Source organism: Saccostrea echinata, unplaced genomic scaffold (genome assembly GCF_033153115.1).
Source record: "Saccostrea echinata isolate AGI-Se365-2 ecotype Australia unplaced genomic scaffold, CSIRO_AGI_Sech_v1 ptg000176c, whole genome shotgun sequence".
NCBI lineage: Eukaryota > Metazoa > Mollusca > Bivalvia > Ostreida > Ostreidae > Saccostrea > Saccostrea echinata.
The window spans coordinates 19,765-43,078 of NW_026889925.1; the positions used below are offsets into that span (position 1 = coordinate 19,765).

A 23,314-nucleotide genomic window follows, 5' to 3' on the forward strand; every position below is an offset into this window, starting at 1 on the left:
CTTTCCTTCACATTTCACGAAGAAATTAAGAAAAATTGGACGTCCAAAGCTAACCTTCAGAAACAAAATATTGAATAACACTCAGCAATATTGTCCACAAATTTGACATTTTTGACTAATTTTTGTTGCATGTGATTTAAGTTGAAAATAAAAAAAAAACAAACAAACATGAATAGCATGTAGTAATAATTTTTCTAAAAAATACTTTCCTTCACATTTCACGAAGAAATTAAGAAAAATTGGACGTCCAAAGCTAACCTTCAGAAACAAAATACTGAATAACACTCAGCAATATTGTCCACAAATTTGACATTTTTGACTAATTTTTGTTGCATGTGATTTAAGTTGAAAATATTTTACCTTATATTAAACAATCTGACATCAATAAAATCAAATATATTTTATTAATTACAACATGTCCCAAGAGATTATTTAAAAAATACACTAAACTCCATTTGATTTCAAATGTCATATCAGGTTTAGTGGCCTCGTATCAGGACGAGGGTTGAAGTGGGGTATTCAGAACGGCAACATTTTATTTATAAACATTGACACACATGATAATATTTAAATCTGTATTCATCTCCATCCAGGAAGTTATCAAAATACAGACCTTCTTTACGTGTCCTCTGAAGTCTCTAACCGAGTTTGTAGGGTAGAGGGATTTATAGATCATTTTCAGATATTGTAAGTATTAAGGATAAGTTAAATTTTTTTTTTACATATTCAATGAATTTATATAATACTTAAAAATTTACATTGAGGGCTGTCCCAAAATTCCGTAGACTGAGCCCATATCTTTTACAAAAGTGAACGTATCTCTGTAAAATTTTCTTGGTGGATGAAGTATGTTATTGGTTGGTTAATCACGAAGTTTTATTAATAACATGATTGTTTGAAAACAATTCGAGTAAAAACAATTTCAGAATTACCGTTCCTTAACATCCGGAGCAATCTCTGACGTCAAAAAAGATACACTTAACGTCACCAATTTTGATTGGGGTAGATGCACATATTACTAGAAACAAATTCTTTAATTCATCATAAACATGGATAAAGATCATAGAATTAAATGAAAATTATCTTTATTGCTAGGTTTTGATATAACATGAGAAAATACAAAAAAAGTATGCACATGTATATGTATCAAATAATAATTACTTTAAAAACCCCATGTCTTTAAGGGTTTTTTTTTCCTCCGTTGCAAAATGTCACTTTGACAACGATTTCTTGCCCCTCTCTTCGGCTTGTCTCTTATTTAGTTTCGTTTTTTCACGAATTCAAAAAATTGATATAGTAAGGACCGGAATACATATACAGGCGTACCAGACATTTATAACTTCTGCGTTTCTGTAGGAGCGAATTCAATTTACACGTAGAACATTTGATCACAGTCCATCGCCTTTGTCAACGCAATCGCCATTTTTCGACAAGTCAGATTTCCAACTGGTGCATATAAAACGTTATAAAATTCATATTAATCAAGTCGGATGCCGAAAAATTGAAGGAAAGGTAGATAACAATGTAATATCAAGAATTTTTATTTCTGTTTTCAAAATTCGGAGTATTGAATACCTTTTCGTAAAATTTTAAATATTATTTATCGATTTTAATAGAAATTTATGGGCACTGGACCCTCTTCTTACACCAGGCACTAAAAATTGTATTTAAATAGGGTCCAAATATGTAATTGCTCAATATATGTCAATAAATGTGTAAGTTATTATTAATATTATTTATATACAAAGTTTCATTAATGTATGACATCGGGTTCCTACAAAACCACGCTTGTCTACGGAATTTTGAGACAATCCTCGTATGTAAACTTTTCATTTTGTAATTGATTACGGAGAAATTATATGTAGGCTACAGTTAAAACCAGCTGTTTAATCCTCTTTTTCATTATTATAGAATATTCAATAAATCAAATAATACAAACTAAAAATTCATTGTATTTAAATTCTACAGCAGTAATAAATTTTTAGCATTATACTAAGTTAGTTGATGTTCGACAATTAAACTACTCTAAAAAAAATGTGTTTTTTTTCTTTTTATATGTATATAAATTGTGTATATCTTAAGTGCCCAGTGCTCTCGTTTTCTTTCAATACGTGGAAACTTTACAATTTTTAGATGGCATTTTCTAAAACGGGTATTCCTCGCACAGCCCAACATTTTTTAGTGTGTGGTACTGAAGAATGTGAAAGAAACTGTGAGTTCTATTGCAACCCTTGTCATCAAAGATTGTGCAAACAATGCAGAGATGAACATATGAAAAGTCTAGAAATCCAAAACCATGAGGTGGTCCTTTACCAACAACGCAAACGACAACTTCCTGTGGAAAAATGCAAGATCCATCCCACTAAAGATATAGACATGTTCTGTAAAGAGTGCCAAGTCCCACTGTGTTCCAAGTGTGCTTCAAAGGGGGGCCACCAAAGACATACATTTGTTGATCTAGAAATAATCTATGAAGAAAAATTAGTGAATTGCCAAGAAGAAATCTCCAAAATTCTTGAGTATTTTCTCCCAATATCACAAGATTTACAGAAAGAATTTAAAAAAGATGCCGTTAAAATCAAAAACATCATGGACAACATCAGGATATCCATGAAAACTGAAGTTGAATTCCTGAAATGTCTGTTAGACACAGTCATATCTGAGAACATGAAGCAGATAGACCAGATAGAGCATTCACTGTTAGAAGATCTCAACTCCCAAGGCAGGACCATGGATGATTACACCACTTATCTTAATAACCTTGTCAAAGAGCTCCACAGATGCCTGTCCTCTACAATGCCTATGAAATTAATATCTGAGAAGCCGAAGATCCGATCCATACCACAGACAACAAAACCAGTCATACCAGTATTTACTGCTGGCCAGTACAGCAAAAGCGATGTCACAAAATTACTTGGTAAAATACATATCCCCGAAATAAAGACAAAAAAGAGAGAAATAAGGCCCATTGAAAGTGTCTACAATACAGCAACGAAACATTCACTCGAACAATTGAAAAAATACAGAAAGAAATCTGCCAAGAAACAAACATTGTCTCTTTCTACCTCTGTCACCAAGGTCAAGGAGTTGTATGTACCAGGTGTTTATAGTGTATACCATATATCACTAGAGCAATCAGACAGACTCTGGATCAGTTACAGTTATGGTAATCTTGTCCAAACAGATCTACAGGGGAAAGAGATACAGAGGATAAAAACCTGTAGTGAACGTGGTTACCACACAGTGACACAGGACGGGGATCTGATCTTTACAGACCAGGACAAGAAAGTCATCAACAGGATAACAAAGGATAATAATATCACTGAATCCATTAAAACTGGAAACTGGGTACCACTCAGCATACACTCCTCTCACATCAACGGGGACTTACTGGTGGGGATGAAGAAGACTGAAGAGGCTAAAGTCACTAGGTACAACAAGACAGGAAAAGAACTACAGAACATACAGTGGGATAACAAAGGACAGAGACTGTATAAACTACCACACTATATCACAGAAAACATCAATGGAGATATCTGTACATCAGACTTTTATAATGGAGTAGTGTCGGTGAATAAAACAGGACAATATAGGTTTTCTTATAAAGGTCAAGAGTCAAAGTTCACTCCCTGGGGAATCTGTACTGATGTCCTTGGTCAAATTCTGGTGTGTGATGGTTTCAGTGTCCATCTTCTTGATCAGAACGGCCAGTTATTGTCTCTATTACTCACACAAAAACAGTGGGTACGCCGTCCCCGTAGTGTGTGCGAGGATGATGAGAACAACATCTATGTGGGACAAGATTACACCAATACACTAACAGTTTATAAGTATCTCCAGTGAGAAAAAAATTCCAGTCATTCTTTTTTTCAGTACAGTCATTACATATTTCAAACTTAAACAATCATACTTATTATATAATTGAACAATTTCTATCTCTCTTATTTGCTGAAATCCAACAATGTTGAAAAAGTACTACATTGTGTTCACCTGTATGTTCACCTGACCAGTCCCCCTCCCCACACTTTTTTCTGAACGTAATTTTTACATTCAATGTATAAAATGTTCATTGAAGAGCTGGTGCCCCCAACTTAATAGTCCTTAACACACTAACACCCCCCCCCCCCCAAAAAAAAAAAAAACTTGAAGTTTGGAGAATTCTCCTCTTTTGGGGGATTAGTCAAATATTTTTTTTCAGGTTAATTGTCAAGCTTTTTTTTTTCATTATAATGCCCCCATCCCTTTTTTAAAAATCGATCTTATATACGTGCCTGACATTTATTTTTCTACATCACAACTTAAATAAATTTAAGAATTCCAAATAAATACAACTGGTTATTACTTTAACCCAGTTTCTTTAATTGCATCTGGTTAGGACTTCAGCAAATTTAAAACGTAAGATGGCATACCCGCTTAACGGGTTTGTATCATTTAATCATAATAAATCATATAATAAAATCAATTACTGCTGTCTTTTTAGTCATTATGATGAATTAGCTTCCTTTAAATTACAATATTCATCTCACCCTTAGGGTTGGTGAATATTGTACTCCTTAAGGTTGCTAAATATCGTCTGGACTTCAAAAAACAGCAATAACTGTATAATATTGAGTCTTGTGTATCAAAGATAATGTAGCTGGAAATAAATCATTTTGAGTAATATACTAGTAATCGATTTGTTTAAAACTTTGATTACTTTGAAAACAGTAATTTGAAATATATTTGTTAAAGTCTTTAACATATGTAATACATACTAGAAATTAAAAGTAAATGACAATGTTAGTCAGTGATACTTTTTTTTATTATTATCAATTAACAGAATTTATAAATATATATTATTCTACTGTGTTTTTTTCTGTGGTTTTTCGTTAATCAGGTAGCACTGTAGATGGAAGACAGGAAGTGGGGCGTAAACCTGTCTGGAGGTCTGGTCCTGATATTATTAGGTTATTCATCTACTCAGTGGAACATCCCAAAAGGTAGATGTACACCTTGTAGTGGGGGCTGAAGTAACTGAAGACGATATAACCCTCTATTTTCATTCCAAATATAAGACCTTTGTAATTAAACAAAATTTGACGATGGAATATCCCGTCTACCTGATCAATACAAAGAGCTCATGTTAGGTATGACCGGTCAACAGGGGATAATTTCTCCTCCTAGGCACCTGATCCCACCTCTGTAATTTCCAGGGTCTGTGTTTTAAGCTCTGTTTACTAGTTTGTATTGTTTGTATTTTTTTTTTTATAGATCCATCATTTTTCGTTTTCATCTCCTTTTTTATTCCAAATCATTGAAAAAGTGAGGATTTAAATGGAAAGCTTACTTATAACAGCTCTACAAATATCGTACAACCTGATAAAATGAAGTTTCCCGACTTATTTATTAATTTCAATTTTAATGTTCTTACATGTCCAAAATCTCTGAATGTTGCGTCAGTCTTAAGGGTAAACTATTGGAAATTATCTGATCTATCTCCTCGATAACTATTGATGGCATCCTGATTTAGCAGGTCAAGAAGTCCTTGTTTTGAACATATTTTATTATGTAATAAATACATAACTGGACTGAGCAGCAGGCATAGCCTATATAAGCCCCCTCCACAGGTACAAGGTTAATTAAAATATACATATTACTACATATAAATGCAGGTTCATATCACCAATAAGTTATAGTTGAGTAACACAAATTTGAATGGAATTTAGGTGAAAATAAAAAGTAAAAAAAAAAAGAAAGAATAAGAGTGGGAAAAAAAAATCAAACGGTTAATGGGAAAACGAGAGAAAGAACTGAAAAATGGGAATTACAGCAATTTATATAAAACACAATGAATGTATATTTGATTTAAACAAGAAACAATTATTTCATAATTTCACATCATTTATGAAACCTCTTGGTTTGTGAAATATATTTATGAACACAATAAAACAATTTCATATTTTTTGCATAAGAAATATTACTATCACCAAATAACAAAACATTTAGAGATACAGGATGTTGCAGGTCTATACTAGATAAACAATTAAAAAGAGTATTTCTTTGCTCGACATAACATGGACACTCTAAGAAAAAATAATATGCATTTCAGTATGAAAACCACAGTTTCCACATTTGGAACTTCCATTTATATAATCCTTCTGTAAATCAGCATTTAAACTACTAGCATTATTTCTTAATTGACAATGAATAATATTTTTACTACGATTTCCATGATTAAAAAGCTTATTGGGAGTTCTGTAATGAGCCTTTTTAATGGCATTAGTGAATGAAGATAGAGTTGGTAAATTTCTAAAATGATATGGTAAATTATTCCATAGTTTAATTTTAGATGGGAAATAACTATTCATATATGATGTGGTCCTAGTTTGAGGAATAAGAAAAGTAAGACCATCATTGTTTCTTAAAGGATCTGGGGTGTGGGGTGGAATACAAGGTTTTAGTAAATCTTGAAGGTATTGTGGTGCTATCCCATACATTATCTTGTAAAATAATATTAATTTATGTACTTTCCTTCTGTCAGATAATGTATTCCACCCCAGTTCATCATACAATAGTGTTCTTGATGAGTTCACTCTCATTCCTGTAATAATTCTTGCAGCAGTAATTTGAACTTCTTCCAATAAAGATGATTCCATTTCATTACAATTATCCCAAACAACATCACCATATTCTAAGACTGGTCTAATAAATGACATATATTAGGAACATTAGGAACTAATGTTAAAAGTACAATCTTTAACATTCACCAAGAAAAAAGGGGGAAAGAATTAAGTTGAATTACTTCAATGACTGAGTTTTTTTTCAATGTCTCCTGGAGCACCTTTTCTACCTTAATTTAGTAGGCGAAAGAAGACTCTTAAGGTTACAAGGTAGGAAGGCACTGTAAAGATTTTAATATACTTGTACTTTTTATTATACTTAATACATGTAAACAGAAAAGATACCCAACCTGATTTTTTTCTACGTCAAAATCATTTATTTTTAAGGAAACTCAAATAACTCTGATAAACTATTACATAAAAGATTCAGTCACATACTAGTACAAAATATCAAACGCTGATTATGACAGTGATAACCTATTGTTACAGATAGAGCTAGACGTTAGTATATACATGTAGTTTAAAGATCAAATACGTGACATCGGAATGATGGTTTATATATACATGCAATATACATGGTAAATATGAGAAAGATAAAGATAACAAACAGCGACCAATGTCATTATTCATGTTACTCTACAGGTCGTGAACAAGACAAAAGCGAGACCCCTGGAAACACCAGAGGTGGGAGCAGGTACATGTATCTAGGAGGAGAAAGCATGGACTGTCGATTTGTCACACCCACCGTGAGCCCTCTGTAATTATCAGGTAGTCGGAGAAATCCGATATGGAAATGAATATAGAGCAAAGACGTAACAATAGATATGAAACATGTCACTGAAAGATGAACCAGCGACATGTTGTATTTACAAACCTTTTGATTTAAAATTTTATCGTACTCAGAAAATGCCCTACTGTATTTGCAGAATTAGTTGGGAGATACAAACCCCACATTCAGGTGATATTGGAATAACTATTGCACAAATAGGGGAAGTCGATGATGGAAAAGATAAAGACATAACGTTTGTCACATGTATAAGATATTTCCTACATATATTGATTGAATGAAACAAAACTAGCATGTATTTTGGGCATGGAAATCATTTACACTACTGGCCATAAAAATTACTGATAGTGCCACTTTTTACTGATAATTTCTGATATTTACTGATATTATACTGTTGGTACTGAGAATTTCTTATATTTGCTGATATTTTTACTGTTGTTACTGATAATTGCTGTTGGTTCTGATAATTACTGATATTTACTGTCGTTTTTACTGTGGGTTCTGATAATTACTGATATTTGCTGAGAGTTACTGTTGGTACTGAGAATCGCTGATAATTACTGAGAATATTTTTCTGAACCCAGAAGATGTAAAAACAAGCCTAACACTGACTGGAAAGGGGGGGGGGTTGTTGAAAGGAAGAATGAGGAAAGAAAATCCGTAAAAAATCGTTAGGAATCGTTCTTATTTTAAAACATGATTTTAGAAAAAAAAAAAAAAAAAACTGGTATATGAAACTTTATAAAGACTTTTTTAAACTCAAGCTATTTCAATAATGGTTATACATGTAATTAAAAACTAATCCTTTAAAGCTTTTACTCATATTTTTTTCAATACTGACAGTAGTTGTTGTACATAAAAAAAAGTTCTGTTGAAAGCGGTTTCAGAATTTCTTGAGACCCCCCCCCCCCACACACACACACAAAATGAAATAAATAAATAAAGGATTACTTAATTTTAAAAAAAAAAATGCAAAACAATAAATACAAAATGAAAAAAAAAACTGGACTTTTTTGAGACACACACATTACTGTATAAATGAACCTGACGGAAGTATTGCAGTAAAATTATTTGGACGTCACTCCCTCTTTCTCGCTTCCCACGGACGTGTTAAACAATTTTTTAATTTAAATTCAAACAACAAAGAACAGATGATGTTATTTATATCTAAAGCTTACTATTGAAAGAACTATGATAACAGAATTAATTTAGAGAAAAAGACAATATCCCGATCTATTTTTTTTTCATTTTGAAAATTTTCAAGACTACTTGCAAAACTTAGAAAATTAATATATACAAATGATCAGTATTTATTTTCACTAATCACAACGGTGCCTGATGTAAACTGTTTTCAAAACAGAATTCTAAAATTTCCTTGCAATTACATGTAGTCCATTAACATGCAACAGATGTGTGCTGGTCCCAGCATTATTCTTAAACTACGTCTTCATTGAGTCTATACCTTGATTTTAAGTAAATATATCTAAATAATAGAACATTTCTCAGATGTAATGTTAAATTATATCATTTGATAAGTATTTTAAAACCAAAAAAATGTCACCCTATAATAATATTCATGTTAAGAATCTGCTTATTTTATCCCCCCCTTTTTTCTGCCTTAAATGTAGAATGCACAATAACATGTACCCAACCTCGAAGAAATTAAAAGGATTAGAACTGCTGAAATATGATGTTTGACACTGCATTTTATTTTATACATACCGGGCCCTTGTTTGGTTAAAATTAAATTATTTCCCCTATACCACGAAGTAGACTGTTACACGGATAAACATTTTTTTTTCATTCATTTATCTTTTTATATGTAATGAATTTATTTCTTTTGGAAAGAGGCATTCTTAATTATGAGTTTTAATCATCACTCATCAATCTTAGCCGGAAATATAAAAATAGAAGTAATCCCTCCCCCACCCCACAATTTTAGCTTAAACGTTTTGATTTACAAGTATTCGTGTTGAAACATGTAGCATCATATTTTGATACATTTAAATTCTTTATTTTTCATGTACAGTAAGTGTTGTCTTTCTGTTCTTTTTACGCAAATGAACGAAATGTGAGATATACATGTATAACAGAGAGAGATACATTTTTAATCCACCTGTCACTTCATTGTTGCGTAACTGACTGTTTGTGATATATCCGGTGAGTCCCGGCCGCTGAGTGCCCTTCTCTCTCACTCGCCGCACGTGTCATACATGTATATATACAGCAGGGACACCTATTGTTATTTTCTCGCTACCGTACAGTGTACATCACAGCGCTTCCGTTTGTGTACAATACCCATAGAAGTCCTAGGACCCCGTCACTGTGTTCAACAGTAATCAGATAAAATATACTTGTAACATGTGGGATGAATAATAATATTTTTGTGGTAAATGAACAGCATTTTGAACTTTTTTCATGTAAACCAAATCCTATTTTAATTTTCTGATGAATTTAATGAGCTAAGTGCAACAGGAAAATAAGTCACAGTAACTGTTAATGAGGGATAGATTGTGAATTAAGTTAGAAATAATTCATACTGATATAAAACATCCTGATTCTCTGTTACATGACATTGTGAAAATACGATTTCATTTTCACATTTAATGAATAAACTTTATTTGATGCCAAATCCTTGCATAATCTTTGGCTTGTTTCAATTAACTCCAACAGGACACTAAACTTTGTATAAAAATATTTCAGATCTGTTGTTTTCCTTTACAAATCAACTATACACAGTGTAACTTCCGTGTGCATTCTACTTGTACAGTATGTCCTCATTTTCACATGTAAATGTCTACCTTTCTGCAAAAATCTTCGAAATATTTTTCCACTGAAGAGACTCAGTCCTAAATAAGACACATTATTGATTAAGGAAGCGCTATTTGCAGAAACAAATTCTGTTGGAAAAAGTTCTAATATGTCATTTTCAGGATGATTATACATGTAGAACGCGTGTGCCCCCTGCCCCCCCCCCCCCCCTTCAAAACTTATTTGCTACAAACTTAAGGTTAAGTTTCTTCGTGTAATTAGCCCGTTTTAAGATATCCAACAATTAAAACATACAAAATATTAGCATTAAGATTAATTTTATTTATTTTAAGGACAACACGTCTTTGGACATGTTCAGTAAAAATTATATATGAATTGTGTTAATTTATCTAAGGATATGAAATAATTACGCTGAGGTTTTATGTGTATCAAACATTTATTTTTTCCCCATTGATTGTTTTTACTGACAGTACATGAAAAATCTCTGTTTTTAAAAAAATATTTTTGACGACACAAATGGAATCATGATCAATCTATTCGAGAAACATTATTATACGGTATGTGTTTTAACAAGTCAAGGTTTTGAACTACTTGTTACATGTTTCCGATGAAAATCTGAAATGCTGTAGAGAATGTTCAAAACATTACAATGTGTGAACGGGTTGGTGGTGTATTGATCTTGACTTACTTTGATCCAATCTCTTATAATACTTAGGAGCGGCGGATCAAGAATTTTCTGAAACAAATAACTACTGTAACAGTACTTTATATGGCATTAAAAATGAACGGTTTAATTTTTTTTTTCATGTGTTCTTTAGATAACATATCACTCATATTGGGACGCTATTATTTACCTATTAAAAGCTGCGAATTTCGACCTGTACGCTGTACTTACATGTGCATGTGTATGTCCATAAATCAGTGGCAGGACCTTCCGTGTTCAACTTTTGACATGTATACTCGACGGCATTTATTTTTACTTATGAGAAATCTTTCGATCTGTACTCTGCACTTATAAACAAAGAGCAGAGAGGGATCTTTTTCGTGACTCTGCACTATTTGATCACCGAGGAATCTTTTTTGTGCTAGCACCTACTTTGACAGAAGACCGCGGTTTATACAGTCCCATCCGAAGGACCGATCTCCACGTCCAACATCACCGCACTATATGTATGGATTAAATATGAATATAATTATTTTTTTTAAAAATTGGTTTTATAATAAGAAACTGATTTTTTAAGTCCTTTTAAGACCTACTAGTCATCAATTGAAATAATACACGTAAGTCCTTAGGAACTAAGGAACAGGATGAATGGGGGGGGGGGGGGGGGTGGCAGGTTGAATCTTCTTACAGAAAGAGAAATTAAAGTTTTTTTCATATATATAATTACTTTAAAAATAATTTTTATGACAAAATGTATACTATGCTTGCCTTGCTGTCACTCAAGTCACAAATTCTAAATAACTACGGGTAAAAAAAGATATAAAGAATAAATTATAAAATTAAATTAATTTCTTTAATTTATTTAATCCATCCATCCCCAGTCTCTCTTAAATTCTACATCTCATGAACTTAGAAAATAATCTCAGTAATTATCAGCAAGTCTCAGTACCAACAGTAACTCTCAGCAAATATCAGTAATTATCAGAACCCACAGTAAAAACGACAGTAAATATCCGTAATTATCAGAACCAACAGCAATTATCAGTAACAACAGTAAAAAAATCAGCAAATATCAGAAATTCTCAGTACCAACAGTATAATATCAGTAAATATCAGAAATTATCAGTAAAAAGTGGCACTATCAGTAATTTTTATGGCCAGTAGTGTTATTCTCTAACTGAGAACCAGAAAAGGATGTTTTTAGTATGTAAATATTTAACAAAAATTGAAAAAATGGTGATCAAATTACATTTCATGAGTACAGATGTGTGCCAGAAGTGAAGATAATTTTTTTTTTCACTATAAATTTCATTTCATAGTTTTTATCTGATCAGCATCGATAAAAATATTGTAATTTAAGTGCGACATGAAAATTTAAGTCATATACACACACTGAATTATATAGTCAACATTGCTCTTGAATTTTAGAACTGATGTAATTGATGAACTATCTTTTTCTAAAAACTGAATATGTAATGATCTTTTAGAAAAAGATAACTACACATTTTCTGGTTTAAGTACTGAAATAAATAATGAAATTGGACAAAAATTTACCATTTGCCAGCGATTTAACTATGTGGTTTTCAATAAAATATGTAGATAAAAAATAAAATTATCTTCACTTTTGGCACAGATCTGTAAATTAAAACCGTGTATAGTTGAGTTGTTAGTCAGACATCAATGCATATAATCACCAAAATATTGAATAAAGTTGACAGACTCGTTAGTTTCTTAAATTTTTAGTTCACTGGATTAAACTGAGTCGAAAAATGATTGAAAAGAATTCTTGTTAGCTAATGCAACGTTATTTATTTACTTAAATGTCAAACTGAGAGTCAATTTAGAGTCCACATCAAGAGTTTTATTCTCCTCATGTATAAGGTTTTCATTTAAAAACTCTTATTCTTAAGAATCTAAAAACAGGTCAGCTAATAAAAGAGCACAATTACTTCCCCTTGGAATTCCGACAGATTGGAAGATCTGGTAGTAGAATCAGGATAATTCAAATAATTGTAAATGACCAATCATATGAGATGAATATTTTTTACCTCTATTTTTTTTTTTTTTATTTATTTATTTATTTTTTTTTTGAAGAAGCAGTTGCTTTTGATACCACAAAGCATTTCTTAAATTAAGTTTCTTTGGAGAATTTGAATTTCTATATAAGATTTATTTATTTTTTTTGAATATGCTACTGCACGCACTTTTTAACTTTCTTTTTCATAACAGTAAGGAGTAAAGGTAGTAGGTTGGTAGAAAATTTATTCAGTGTATATTCTTACAAACCAATTTTTAAAGTCTGCCTAACGATGGTAATCAAATTCTTTACTTTTTAAACAAAGTAGAAAGAAATACAATCATACACTTTTATTTGAAGCTAATTGGTATCGGAGTCAGATTACACTTTCACCAACATTATATTTGCATTCGCTTCTCCATTGTTTAAAAAACAATTCTATCAAACACTAATAATGACTTGCGATTTCACAACATTTTAAAAAATAGCACAAGGAATAGGTAAATACGGTAAAACTTGATTATTGAGAGGTCCTGTGGACCTGTGAATTTACTTCACTATCTTCGTAAGTTGCTATATCCGTATAGCACATTCGTAAAGTATTTAGAGCGAATTCGAAAAACACATGTATAAAATGAATATGATCAGGGAAGTATTCAAAAGCAATTTAAACCTTTCTTTGTGGACTATTTTTTTCTGGTGAATTAAATTTCAAATATAAATATATTAACTAAATATGATGTCGGCTCAATATTTTAAACTGTGTTATTTTCAAATATTCGTTATAAAAGATATTTCATTTTTTAAAACCTCTACAGGATACAATATTTATTCGCTATATCCAAAAATTTGCTATTTCCGTTTTCTTACTACACAGTTCTGCTTGATTTCTCAATTGAAAGTTGCTATAATTATCACACCACTACTAAAGGGATCGTCATATTAAAAAAAGAATGAGGATGTGTAAATATTCTTTTGTCCTGGGTTTTTGTATTCTTATCCTGCTTCCTCTTTAACTATTGCCAAGCTATCGATGGCTGCAGTGGCATTTGGTCGGATGAAGTTTAGTAGTGATAAATAAAACGAAAACAATTATCCTGTAAAACATTGTTGATAGAAAAATAGTTGTTTTTTAACGCAAGAATTAGAACAAAAAAGGATTTTTTTTTTTTTTTGCATGATGGTACCTTGATAGTTTTACTGCAGTGTTATAAAATTAATCAATTACGGGGATATTTTTTGATAGCGGTGGTATCTTGTGAATTATTTAATTGGTAGATCACAGATTTAAACATACAACCTAAATTTTTAATAACAAAAATAAATAAATAAACAATTTTTAAAAATATCAGCGGTACAACATATTCAAAAAGTGGTGTTAATCAAATTTAGATAATTAAAAACTCCAAAGATCTTTACAAAATTGAAATCACAGAATTTTACCTAAGTGGATAGCATGAAAACGAATGACTTTTTAACACTTTATAAAACCATTCTCCCCGAAACATTAAAGACCGGGCGTTTTGGCATCATTGATAACTTTTTTTTATATAAATAATGGATTTCGCGAATTTTTATATCTTGTCATTGGTCATCTGCAGGCTATAATCTTTTTAAAAACCATTTTGATTCTACACAAAAGTACATTGAGGTTGATAAAAAAAGATGATCGAATTTCTCATTGACAATATCTATGATGTCTATGGGGACCAGGTTTTCCAACAATCTTTTGGAATCTCATGTGTACCAATTGTACCCCATTATAAGTAAACCTCTTCGTGTTTTTGTATTCTTAGGAAGCATAATTTATTTTAAAACTTCTACATGAAAAGAAGAAGTCTCTTCCTATGGCCTTCAATTCGACATTCAGAAAAATCGATGACGTTTTACCAATTAACAATAATAATTTTCATTCAAACGTTGATCGATATATTCCAAAGAACTAAAATAAAAGACGTAAGTGAGTCTGACACAACTGCTTCAGATTAAGATATTTTTATTAGAGATAGTCATTGATGACAAATAAACAACTGAACCTTATATAAATGTGATTACCTGAACTTTTTTATCGTCAACTTCACTTATTTATGTAGCATTATACAAGTATCTTCTGCATATGGATTTTATTTCTCAAAGTTGACTCGATAACCAAGCGCATGTTCGTTGAACGAACAATTTTTACAACGAAGCAGACTACTGACAAACAAGTTGATGACACAAGGATATGAAGTTCATATTTTTGCAAATTCTATGGATAATACTATGACCTTGCTTGCAAATTCAATCTGACGTCAGGTCAAATATTAACTAATTTCTAACAATTTTCAGGCCATTATTTTCATGCTGAATTGACTACAGATTGTTTATCAATTCATGATAAAGAATAAACGGCAGTTGTTACCGTTTGACAGGGGATGTTTACTCCTCCTTGGCACCTGAACCCACCTTTAATGTTCTCAGAGGTCCATGTTGGCTCTCCTTATAATTCATCCTGTTTCATTGGACTATTGACATGATAGCTGAAAATTGTTCATTATATCTTCATATTTCATAAAAATAAATTTTGCTATAGGTCAATTGATCAAAACTATTTTTTTAAATAATCATAAATGACATGCTTGATATATTTCCCACATGCTGACCAGTGTGTGTTTATAAGAGAAAAAGAATAACTGGAGATACTTGTAAACTCTCAGTGTGTTGGACTTTTCTTCTCCCACATAAAGATTATTTTCATTATCTACACACACACTACGAGGACGATCTAACCCTTGTTGTTGTGTGAGTAATAGAGACAAGAGCTGACCGTCTTAATCAAGGAGGTGAACTCTGGCACTACAATAATGATCACACACTAGGATGTGACCGAGGACATCGGTGCAGATTCCATGGGGATCAAACATTGACATCTGCCCTGTGTAGGAGAACCTGTGTTGTCCTGATTTACTCATTACCACTAATCTCTTACTGGAGTATGATATACAGATATCTCCATTGATATTTTCAGTAATATAGGGTGGAAAACCACTCCATAACTGTCCTGTCTTAACCTTCTGTGTGTATTGTAGTTCTTTTCCAGTCTTGTTGTACCTGGCGACTTTTGCATCTCTATCCTTCACCATCCCCCCCCCCCCCTCAATATGTCCCTGTTGATGTGAGAAGAATGTATGCTCCATGGTTCCCAGACTCCAGTGTCGACGACTTCAGTGATATTGTTATCCTTTGTTATTTTAATAATGAGATTTATGTCTGTAAAGATCAGATCCCCATCCTTTGTGACTGTGTGTGAACCTCCACTTCTTCCTCTGGCTTCTATCGTCTGTATTTCATTCCCCTGTAGATCTGTCTGGACAAGAATACCTTTACTACTGATCCAGAGTCTGTCTGATTACTCAAGTGATATATTTCGAATACACCATCAACACTTAGTACATTGAACTTCCTAACCTTGCATGGTGACAGAGGAAGACAGGGACATTGTTTGTTTCTTGTCTGATTTTCTTTTGTATCCTTTCATCTGTTTATGTGTAGCTTTCATTATTGTATTGTAGACACTTTCAATGGGCCTTATTTCTCTCTTCTTTGCTTTAGTGTTGGGGACATGTATTTTACCAAGTAGCTTGGTGACATCACTTTTGCTGTATTGGCCTGCAGTGAATCCTGGTGTGACTGGTTTTTTTGTCTTTGGTATGGATCTGATCTTTGACTTCTTCTCAGACATCAATTTCTGGGGCTCTGTAGGAGACAGGGATCTGTGGAGCTCTTTGACAGGGTTATTAAGATAAGTGATGTAAACATCCATGGTCTTGTCTTGGGTGTTTAGATCTTCTAACAGAGAATGCTCTATCTGGTCTAACTGTTTCATGTTCTCAGATACGACTGTGTCCACCAGATTTTTCCGGGATTCGCCTTCAGTCTTTATGGATGTTCTGATGTTGTCTATGATGCGTTTGATTTCCGAGGAATCTTTTTTAATTTCTCTCTTTAAATCTTGTGATGTAGGAAAAAAGTATTTATGGATTTTGGAAATTCCTTCTTGAAAAAATGCGCAGGTAGGTTAAGGCTTCTCATAGAATATCACAGTGCACTCTGTGCCTTCACTTCTCTAAACTACCAAAATATGACGTCATAATGGAAAATGACGTTAACTCACTGCCAACTTGAGTTGTTATGACGGGGAGAATGTCATGAACTTTACACTTTATTTCAAACTGCATGTAAAATGCTAGATACCTATTGCAAAATTCACGGGTCGTTAAAGGTTTTTTAAGTCTTATATGTCCAAAAATTTAAAAAATACATCGCTTACGCACCCTTGATTCAAATTCAGCATGTTCAAAATGAATGCTAACGAAAAATATACTTCTGAGATGTACTCTGTTTTGTACCCGTGGTTGGAGGCAGAATTTATTTTTTGTGTATAAATGAGTCTGGCGCAGGTGATTAATGAGGATTAATCTGAGTTTTCTTGTGGAAATCTGTAAGAAGAGGTTGTTCTCTAACTGAATCTTGCTTGGGAAAATTGTGATGGCTTTGTTTAAATACAGATAAAGATAACGATATTGTGCGGGAAATACCCACAAATTTGTATAAATTGGAAGTACTAAAGAACAATACTTATAAATTAAAACCGAAACCAACCTCGCAATGCAATATTATGCGTTGAGCGCATTTTAAAGCTTCGGGAAGCCTTAACATAGCTGCGTGCATATTTTTCTGCATAAATTATCTCTAGATCAGTAAATATATGTCCCCAATAATCTCCCTTTGTGGCACATTTGGAACACACTGGAACTTGGCATTCTTCACTGTGCATGTCTACATCTTTAGTGGGGTGGATCTTGCATTTCTCCACAGGAAGTTGTCGTTTGCGTTGCTCATAATGGACCACCTCATGGATTTTGTTTTCTGGGCTTTTCAAATGTTCATCTCTGCATCGTTTGCAAAATCTTTGCTGACAAGGATTGCAGTAGAACTCACAGTTTCTTTCATGCCATCTGAAAATGCATTAAAAGAAAATGAATGTACTTTGCATTTCAGAAATATACAACGAACTTAAGCAAAACAAAAACAAAAAGATCGACAAATGATTAAGGTTCATCATCCCTTTATTAACTCAAATAAAAATGACTTAGAGGCTTTAAGGGCAAAAATCGGTCCCATGAAATATGGAGATAATGAACAGTATACAAGTCCTTTCAAACAATACAAATTAGGAGCAGAGCAAATATGGACTTCTAAAACATCATAGGTAGGATCACGTGCCATGGAGGAGTGAGCATGTCATGATTGGGAAAAAAAGGTAATTTTCCGTAGACAATTCAGTGTGAAAATAATGGCTTAACATTTAGTGTGAAAAAAGTCAGTCAGCATTGGACTTAATGATAGTTTGTATTTGCTGACAAGGTCATTATAACGACCATAGAACTTGCGAAATGATGACATTAAACAAGACTGATATATGTTTCATGAACTTGTTTGCCATTTGCTTGCCTCGTTTTGAAACAGATGTGTCAAACTATCTGGTATCTTTTATTTCAAGCTCATTGGGATATATCGAGTGGACATATGAATGGAAGTAACTATTGTTAATTCATAATACGTTGTCAATATATCTAAATGTCAACTTGAAGGCTACAGCAAGTGTTTTCTTCTTCTCGTGTATAAGATTTTGAATAAATTCTGCTTTATATGAATACAAAAATAGGTCTGCTAATAACGGGCGCAATTGGTACCCATGAGGATTCCGACAGATTTTTGAAGGACCCGGTCTTCAAAAACTACATAGATATTGTCAATCAGAAACTCAAGCATCTTTTTAATAATAAATTCAGAGTATTTGTGTGTACAATCAGAGTGTTTTTAACAAAATATATGTTTGCAAATGATCAGTGACAATGTTAGTCTATTTACGAGTCCCAATTTTATTGAAGAAGCAGCTGTCAATGATGTCAAAAAGCCTGGACTTTAATTTATCGTGGGGAATGGTTGTATAAGGTTTTGAAAAGCCGTTAAATTTCGATGTTATTGATTTTGGTAAAATTTTCTGATTTCAATTTTTTTTTTTAAATTCTTTGGAATTTTTGAGTATCCACACCAGATTTACACCACTTCTCGAATATATTGTTGTAAAGTACTCCTGAAGTTTCTCCTTCACTGCCGTTAATATATTAGTGAGGAGTAAACAAGGAGGCTAGGTAAAGCATTACTGGAACCCGCTATATATCTTTGTTTGTAAGGATTTTTATGATGTTTAGGAATTAGGTGTAGGTATGATAATTCAAATTCATTTCGATTGTTAGGAATATTAAGAATAATTAAAACTGACATATAAATTTGAAGAATTTCCACCTTAGAAAGGGAGCTATGGGTATAAATTACCACTTGCAGAATTAAATCTAAGTTCCTCTAAAATAGAATTAAAATAATGAGCCTTACAAACAAAGGCAATGTTGTTACCCGCTTTGTCAGCTGGGACCATCTATCTAATTTTTTTTTTTCAGTTATTGAACACAGAAGAATAGATGGTTTTCCTATTGCCCCTCAATCGCTTAATGCGAGATTTTAACATCAATCTGATACTTTTAATCCATTCTGACAAAGTGTCAAGGTCCTCTTTTTCATGTTTGGCCAATCGCCTGGTGTAATCTTCCGCAGAATTCATCATATTTATGAAATTATGACGCCAGTTGAAAGATCGGGGTTCCCTTAATTTTGGCCCTTTTAAAATAAGTGATTTAAGGGGATGAAGGACACATGGTCACATGACTCTGTTCAACTACGTCATAGTCTCCTTTTATATAAGTGCAAAACGTGTAAACCATCAGTTCTTGTATAATTTTTGACATTGACAATTTGATTTACTTTTATTAACATCTTATGTAAAAAAATAAAATAAAAAGTTTAATCATTCTTGTCAACATTAACAAATTATGAAATACATTGATCCACCCCTCTGTTTCCCTAAACTGCTCGTCTAGCTAGTCGGTGACGTCATACACGATCTGTTAGTACAGCAAGATCATACTCGGTGAATACAGGGGCGGTATTATAATGTAAAACAGGTCATAATCAGTATATGATGAAATATTTTGAGAAACGGGGAACACAAAAATTATTTTTGCATGGCTGATGTAGGTATATCTTATTTTGCTTATTTAGCTTACGTGTGACATCATAATTGGTTTTTCCCGTACTCGAGAAATGTAAACATGACACGTTTTTGTCATGCTGATGCCTTCTTTAACGATGTCCTGTGCAATATTGAGGTCAGCTTCACCATTCGAAATTTTTACAGTTAATCAATAATATGAAGCGCTTGCATTTCAATGTAAATCAAAAAATATTGAATGATAGAATTTTTTGCAAATTAAGTTTTTTGTTGTTTAAGTTGTCTAAAAAAGTAGGTAATTTTCCCTATCAAGATGCAGTGTGATAGAAGAATCTTGATTTTTTGAATTTTAAACCCTATTCATACTCTGAAATATTTTAAAAGATGCATGTCCACTTACATATTTTTTATCTATGCTTAAAAAAGCCCATGGACAGAGTAAAGGGCCCGGAAACATGTAGAACTAAAACTCCACTTAGATACTGTAGGGCATAGTATTTGTCAATCAATATCTCTAAAATAAGGTTAGAAACCTAACGATATAACTGCTTTAAGATATGTGGGACATACTTAATTAGAAATATACAAAATATGAAAAAAATTGAATGACAAGAATTTTTTCTGCTGAAGGTCATTCTTCCCCTTAAGATCTTCATTATTAACTATATTAACGTCACCAGTAATGACGTGTCCAGCAGGACTATAGTTGTAGGGTGAAGAAGAACATGAACACGTTGGAGGATTATGTTTCAGATGTTCAATATCTAGGCCCTGTAGATTTTTCTTTTAACTGAAAGTTTGGAAGCAAAAGTCGATGTATATTTGAAAGAAATACAAGGTGTGGACTTCATCTTGAAATATGGTGAAAAAATTTTCAAAGCACATCTCAGAATTACATTATATTTTTTCTGATTACATGCTGTAGATGTCAATTCTTTAAAAAAACATCAAATTGTTGGAAGAAGTCAATTTGGGATAAAAATTAAAACATAAAATGAAGACTGTTACTAAGTCAGTGGACTTAGAAGATCTCTTTATTATATACAGTGCCAACTACACACAACCTACCAGAAAGCGACCCCTCATCCGAACCCCAGGTTCGCTTTCTGGGTTTGCCTGGGGTCCGCTAGAGCTGACCCCGAGCGAACCCAGAACGCGCATAAACTAGATCCCCTAGAGCTGACCCAGCGGACTCTCTCCGAACCCAGAGAGAACCAAAGCGCTTCTCGGGAAGACCCAGAGCGAATTCAGATGTTAGAAGCGGTCCCAGAAAGCGGACGACGGGTTTGCTTTTACGAAACAGAGCTGTCAGTCAGGATTACACGTTGACCAATCAGCGTGTCAATCAATAAGTATGCCAGTTTGCATTTAGCTGTAAATCAAAAACACGGTACATGTGCAGTATAAGCAATGCGTGTTTGTGTACAATTTAGATTTACCTTTACTCATGTACTTAATATTTATAAATTAGAATTCTCGAGATAACATTAAATATCTAGGTAATTATATCATTTCTTTTATTTATTTTCATAAATAATTTCTTATATAAATCGATTTAAACATGGACAGATTTTTAATAATACATAACGTTTTTTTTTTTCAAACAGGTTGTGTTAAAAATAATAAAAATGGAGATTAACTGAAAAGAAAATTACTTTATTATGATGAGCTTTTACATTATATGATGTGGTTTCTATATTATGATGAGACGGTTTTTCATTATATGCTGTGGTTATTTCATTATGATGAGGTGAATTTTAGTTATCATCTGTGGGTATTTCATTATGATGAGGTGGCTTTTCATTATATGCTGTGGGTACTCCATTATAATGAGGTTTTTTTTCATTATATGCTATGTGTAATTCATTATGCTGAGGTGATTTTTCATCCTTTGCATTTTTGGGGCTTTTTAATAAGATTTTAATGATTATATAAGATATTATTTTAATGAATCAGATTGAAAAATATCACTTTTAACCAAAAAACCAAAAAATATGCCGAGTAGGTAGAATAAATCTTCAGTACGATTTCTTTATTCTGTAAATTCTTATTCACGCCTTGGATGATGTATTCATTATCTGCCAGTCATGTATAAGTGTATTTCGATACCCGCATGCTGCATTACCATTGCGCAAATCATGAAATAGGGCGAGAAGCAGTTTTGTTTATATCTTTATATTTAGAAATTACATCATCATCAGATCACCAGTCTTTATGTCAGACCACCAGCTAATAGATAGAACTTCACAATCGCCAATCATTGCCAGCTAGAATTACAGCTTACCCATAAGACCTTCACTTCCGGTGTAAAGACGAATAATGACCCCCATAGAATAATGACGTAAAATAACCCCCGGCCATTATTCGACGTCAAAAATGACCCTTTTATCTATAGAAAAAGTGGCATTACCCTAAAATCTGCATATCTTATGTGAAGGTAAAAAAAAATTACCCCCGTAAAATAATAAAAAAAATACAGGATATCATTTCAAAGATACAGTCTTATATTTCAGCTGAAAAAAGTACCCAAAAAATCCCAGACATTCTGGGGATTGAGTCCAGGTCGCCCGCGTGAAAACTGAACACGCTAACCATTACGCTAGCGGGACCGTTTCTTATAAGAGCCTCTTTATTATCCCTAGTAAAATCATTAAAAAATATTGAGAGACAAAAAAGTTTAAAAATTCGACTTTTTCAATTCGCTTCCGGTAGCGACCGGAACTATTGACGACGCACAAAAAGGCGATTCCGCAAATTTAGAAGTGATGTTCTATCATCTCTAATAAGTCTCAAGTTCATATTTTTAGCCGTTCTTTAGATCTGCGGCGGAAAAAATTCCATTTAAAAATCAGGAAATTGCCCGTAACATGGAACAGGAAGTGAATTTTTCCAAAATTCTTTCAAATGTAATAATGGCTTTTTAAAACGAATCATCCCTGAAAGTTTGATGAAAAACCACTGAATAGTTCTCGAGATATCGCGTGTACAATATTTGTCTAAAAAAAATCAATAATAATCATAATATTTATTATCAATTTTCAAACAAATTATATATTATGCATTCTTAAAAGAGTTACTATTAACACTATAAATATCATTGAAATATATTGAAAAACCAAAAAGTTGAAAAATTCGACTTTTTTCATTCGCTTCCGGTAGCGACCGGAAGTACTTACGACGCACAAAAAGGCGATTCAAATTTAGAAGTCATGTTCTATGCTCTCCAATAAGTCTCCAGTTTTATATCTTTAGCCGTTCTTTAGACCTGCCGCGGACAACATTCCATTTAAAAATCAGGAAATTGCCAATAACTTGGAACCATAAAGGAAATTTCCAAATTTTCTTTGTGATGTACAAAGTTCAT

The 23,314-nt window shown here is 32.6% G+C and overlaps 1 protein-coding gene and 1 pseudogene across 1 annotated transcript; one reads left to right on the top strand and one right to left on the bottom strand.

Annotated features, from left to right (window-relative positions):
- The first annotated feature begins 2,133 nt into the window (after positions 1 to 2,133).
- LOC133177605 (protein PML-like) lies at positions 2,134 to 3,843 on the top strand. Its single transcript, XM_061312573.1, has one exon. The coding sequence runs from the start codon at positions 2,134 to 2,136 to the stop codon at positions 3,841 to 3,843; it is 1,710 nt and encodes a 569-aa protein (XP_061168557.1).
- Positions 3,844 to 15,442: 11,599 nt separating this feature from the next.
- On the bottom strand, positions 15,443 to 22,211 carry LOC133177608 (uncharacterized; annotated as a pseudogene).
- Positions 22,212 to 23,314: the final 1,103 nt, after the last annotated feature.

Bases quoted from the DNA above. Each gene is read 5' to 3' on its own strand.
- LOC133177605 (XM_061312573.1), top strand. From the start codon at position 2,134: ATGGCATTTTCTAAAACGGGTATTCCTCGCACAGCCCAACATTTTTTA.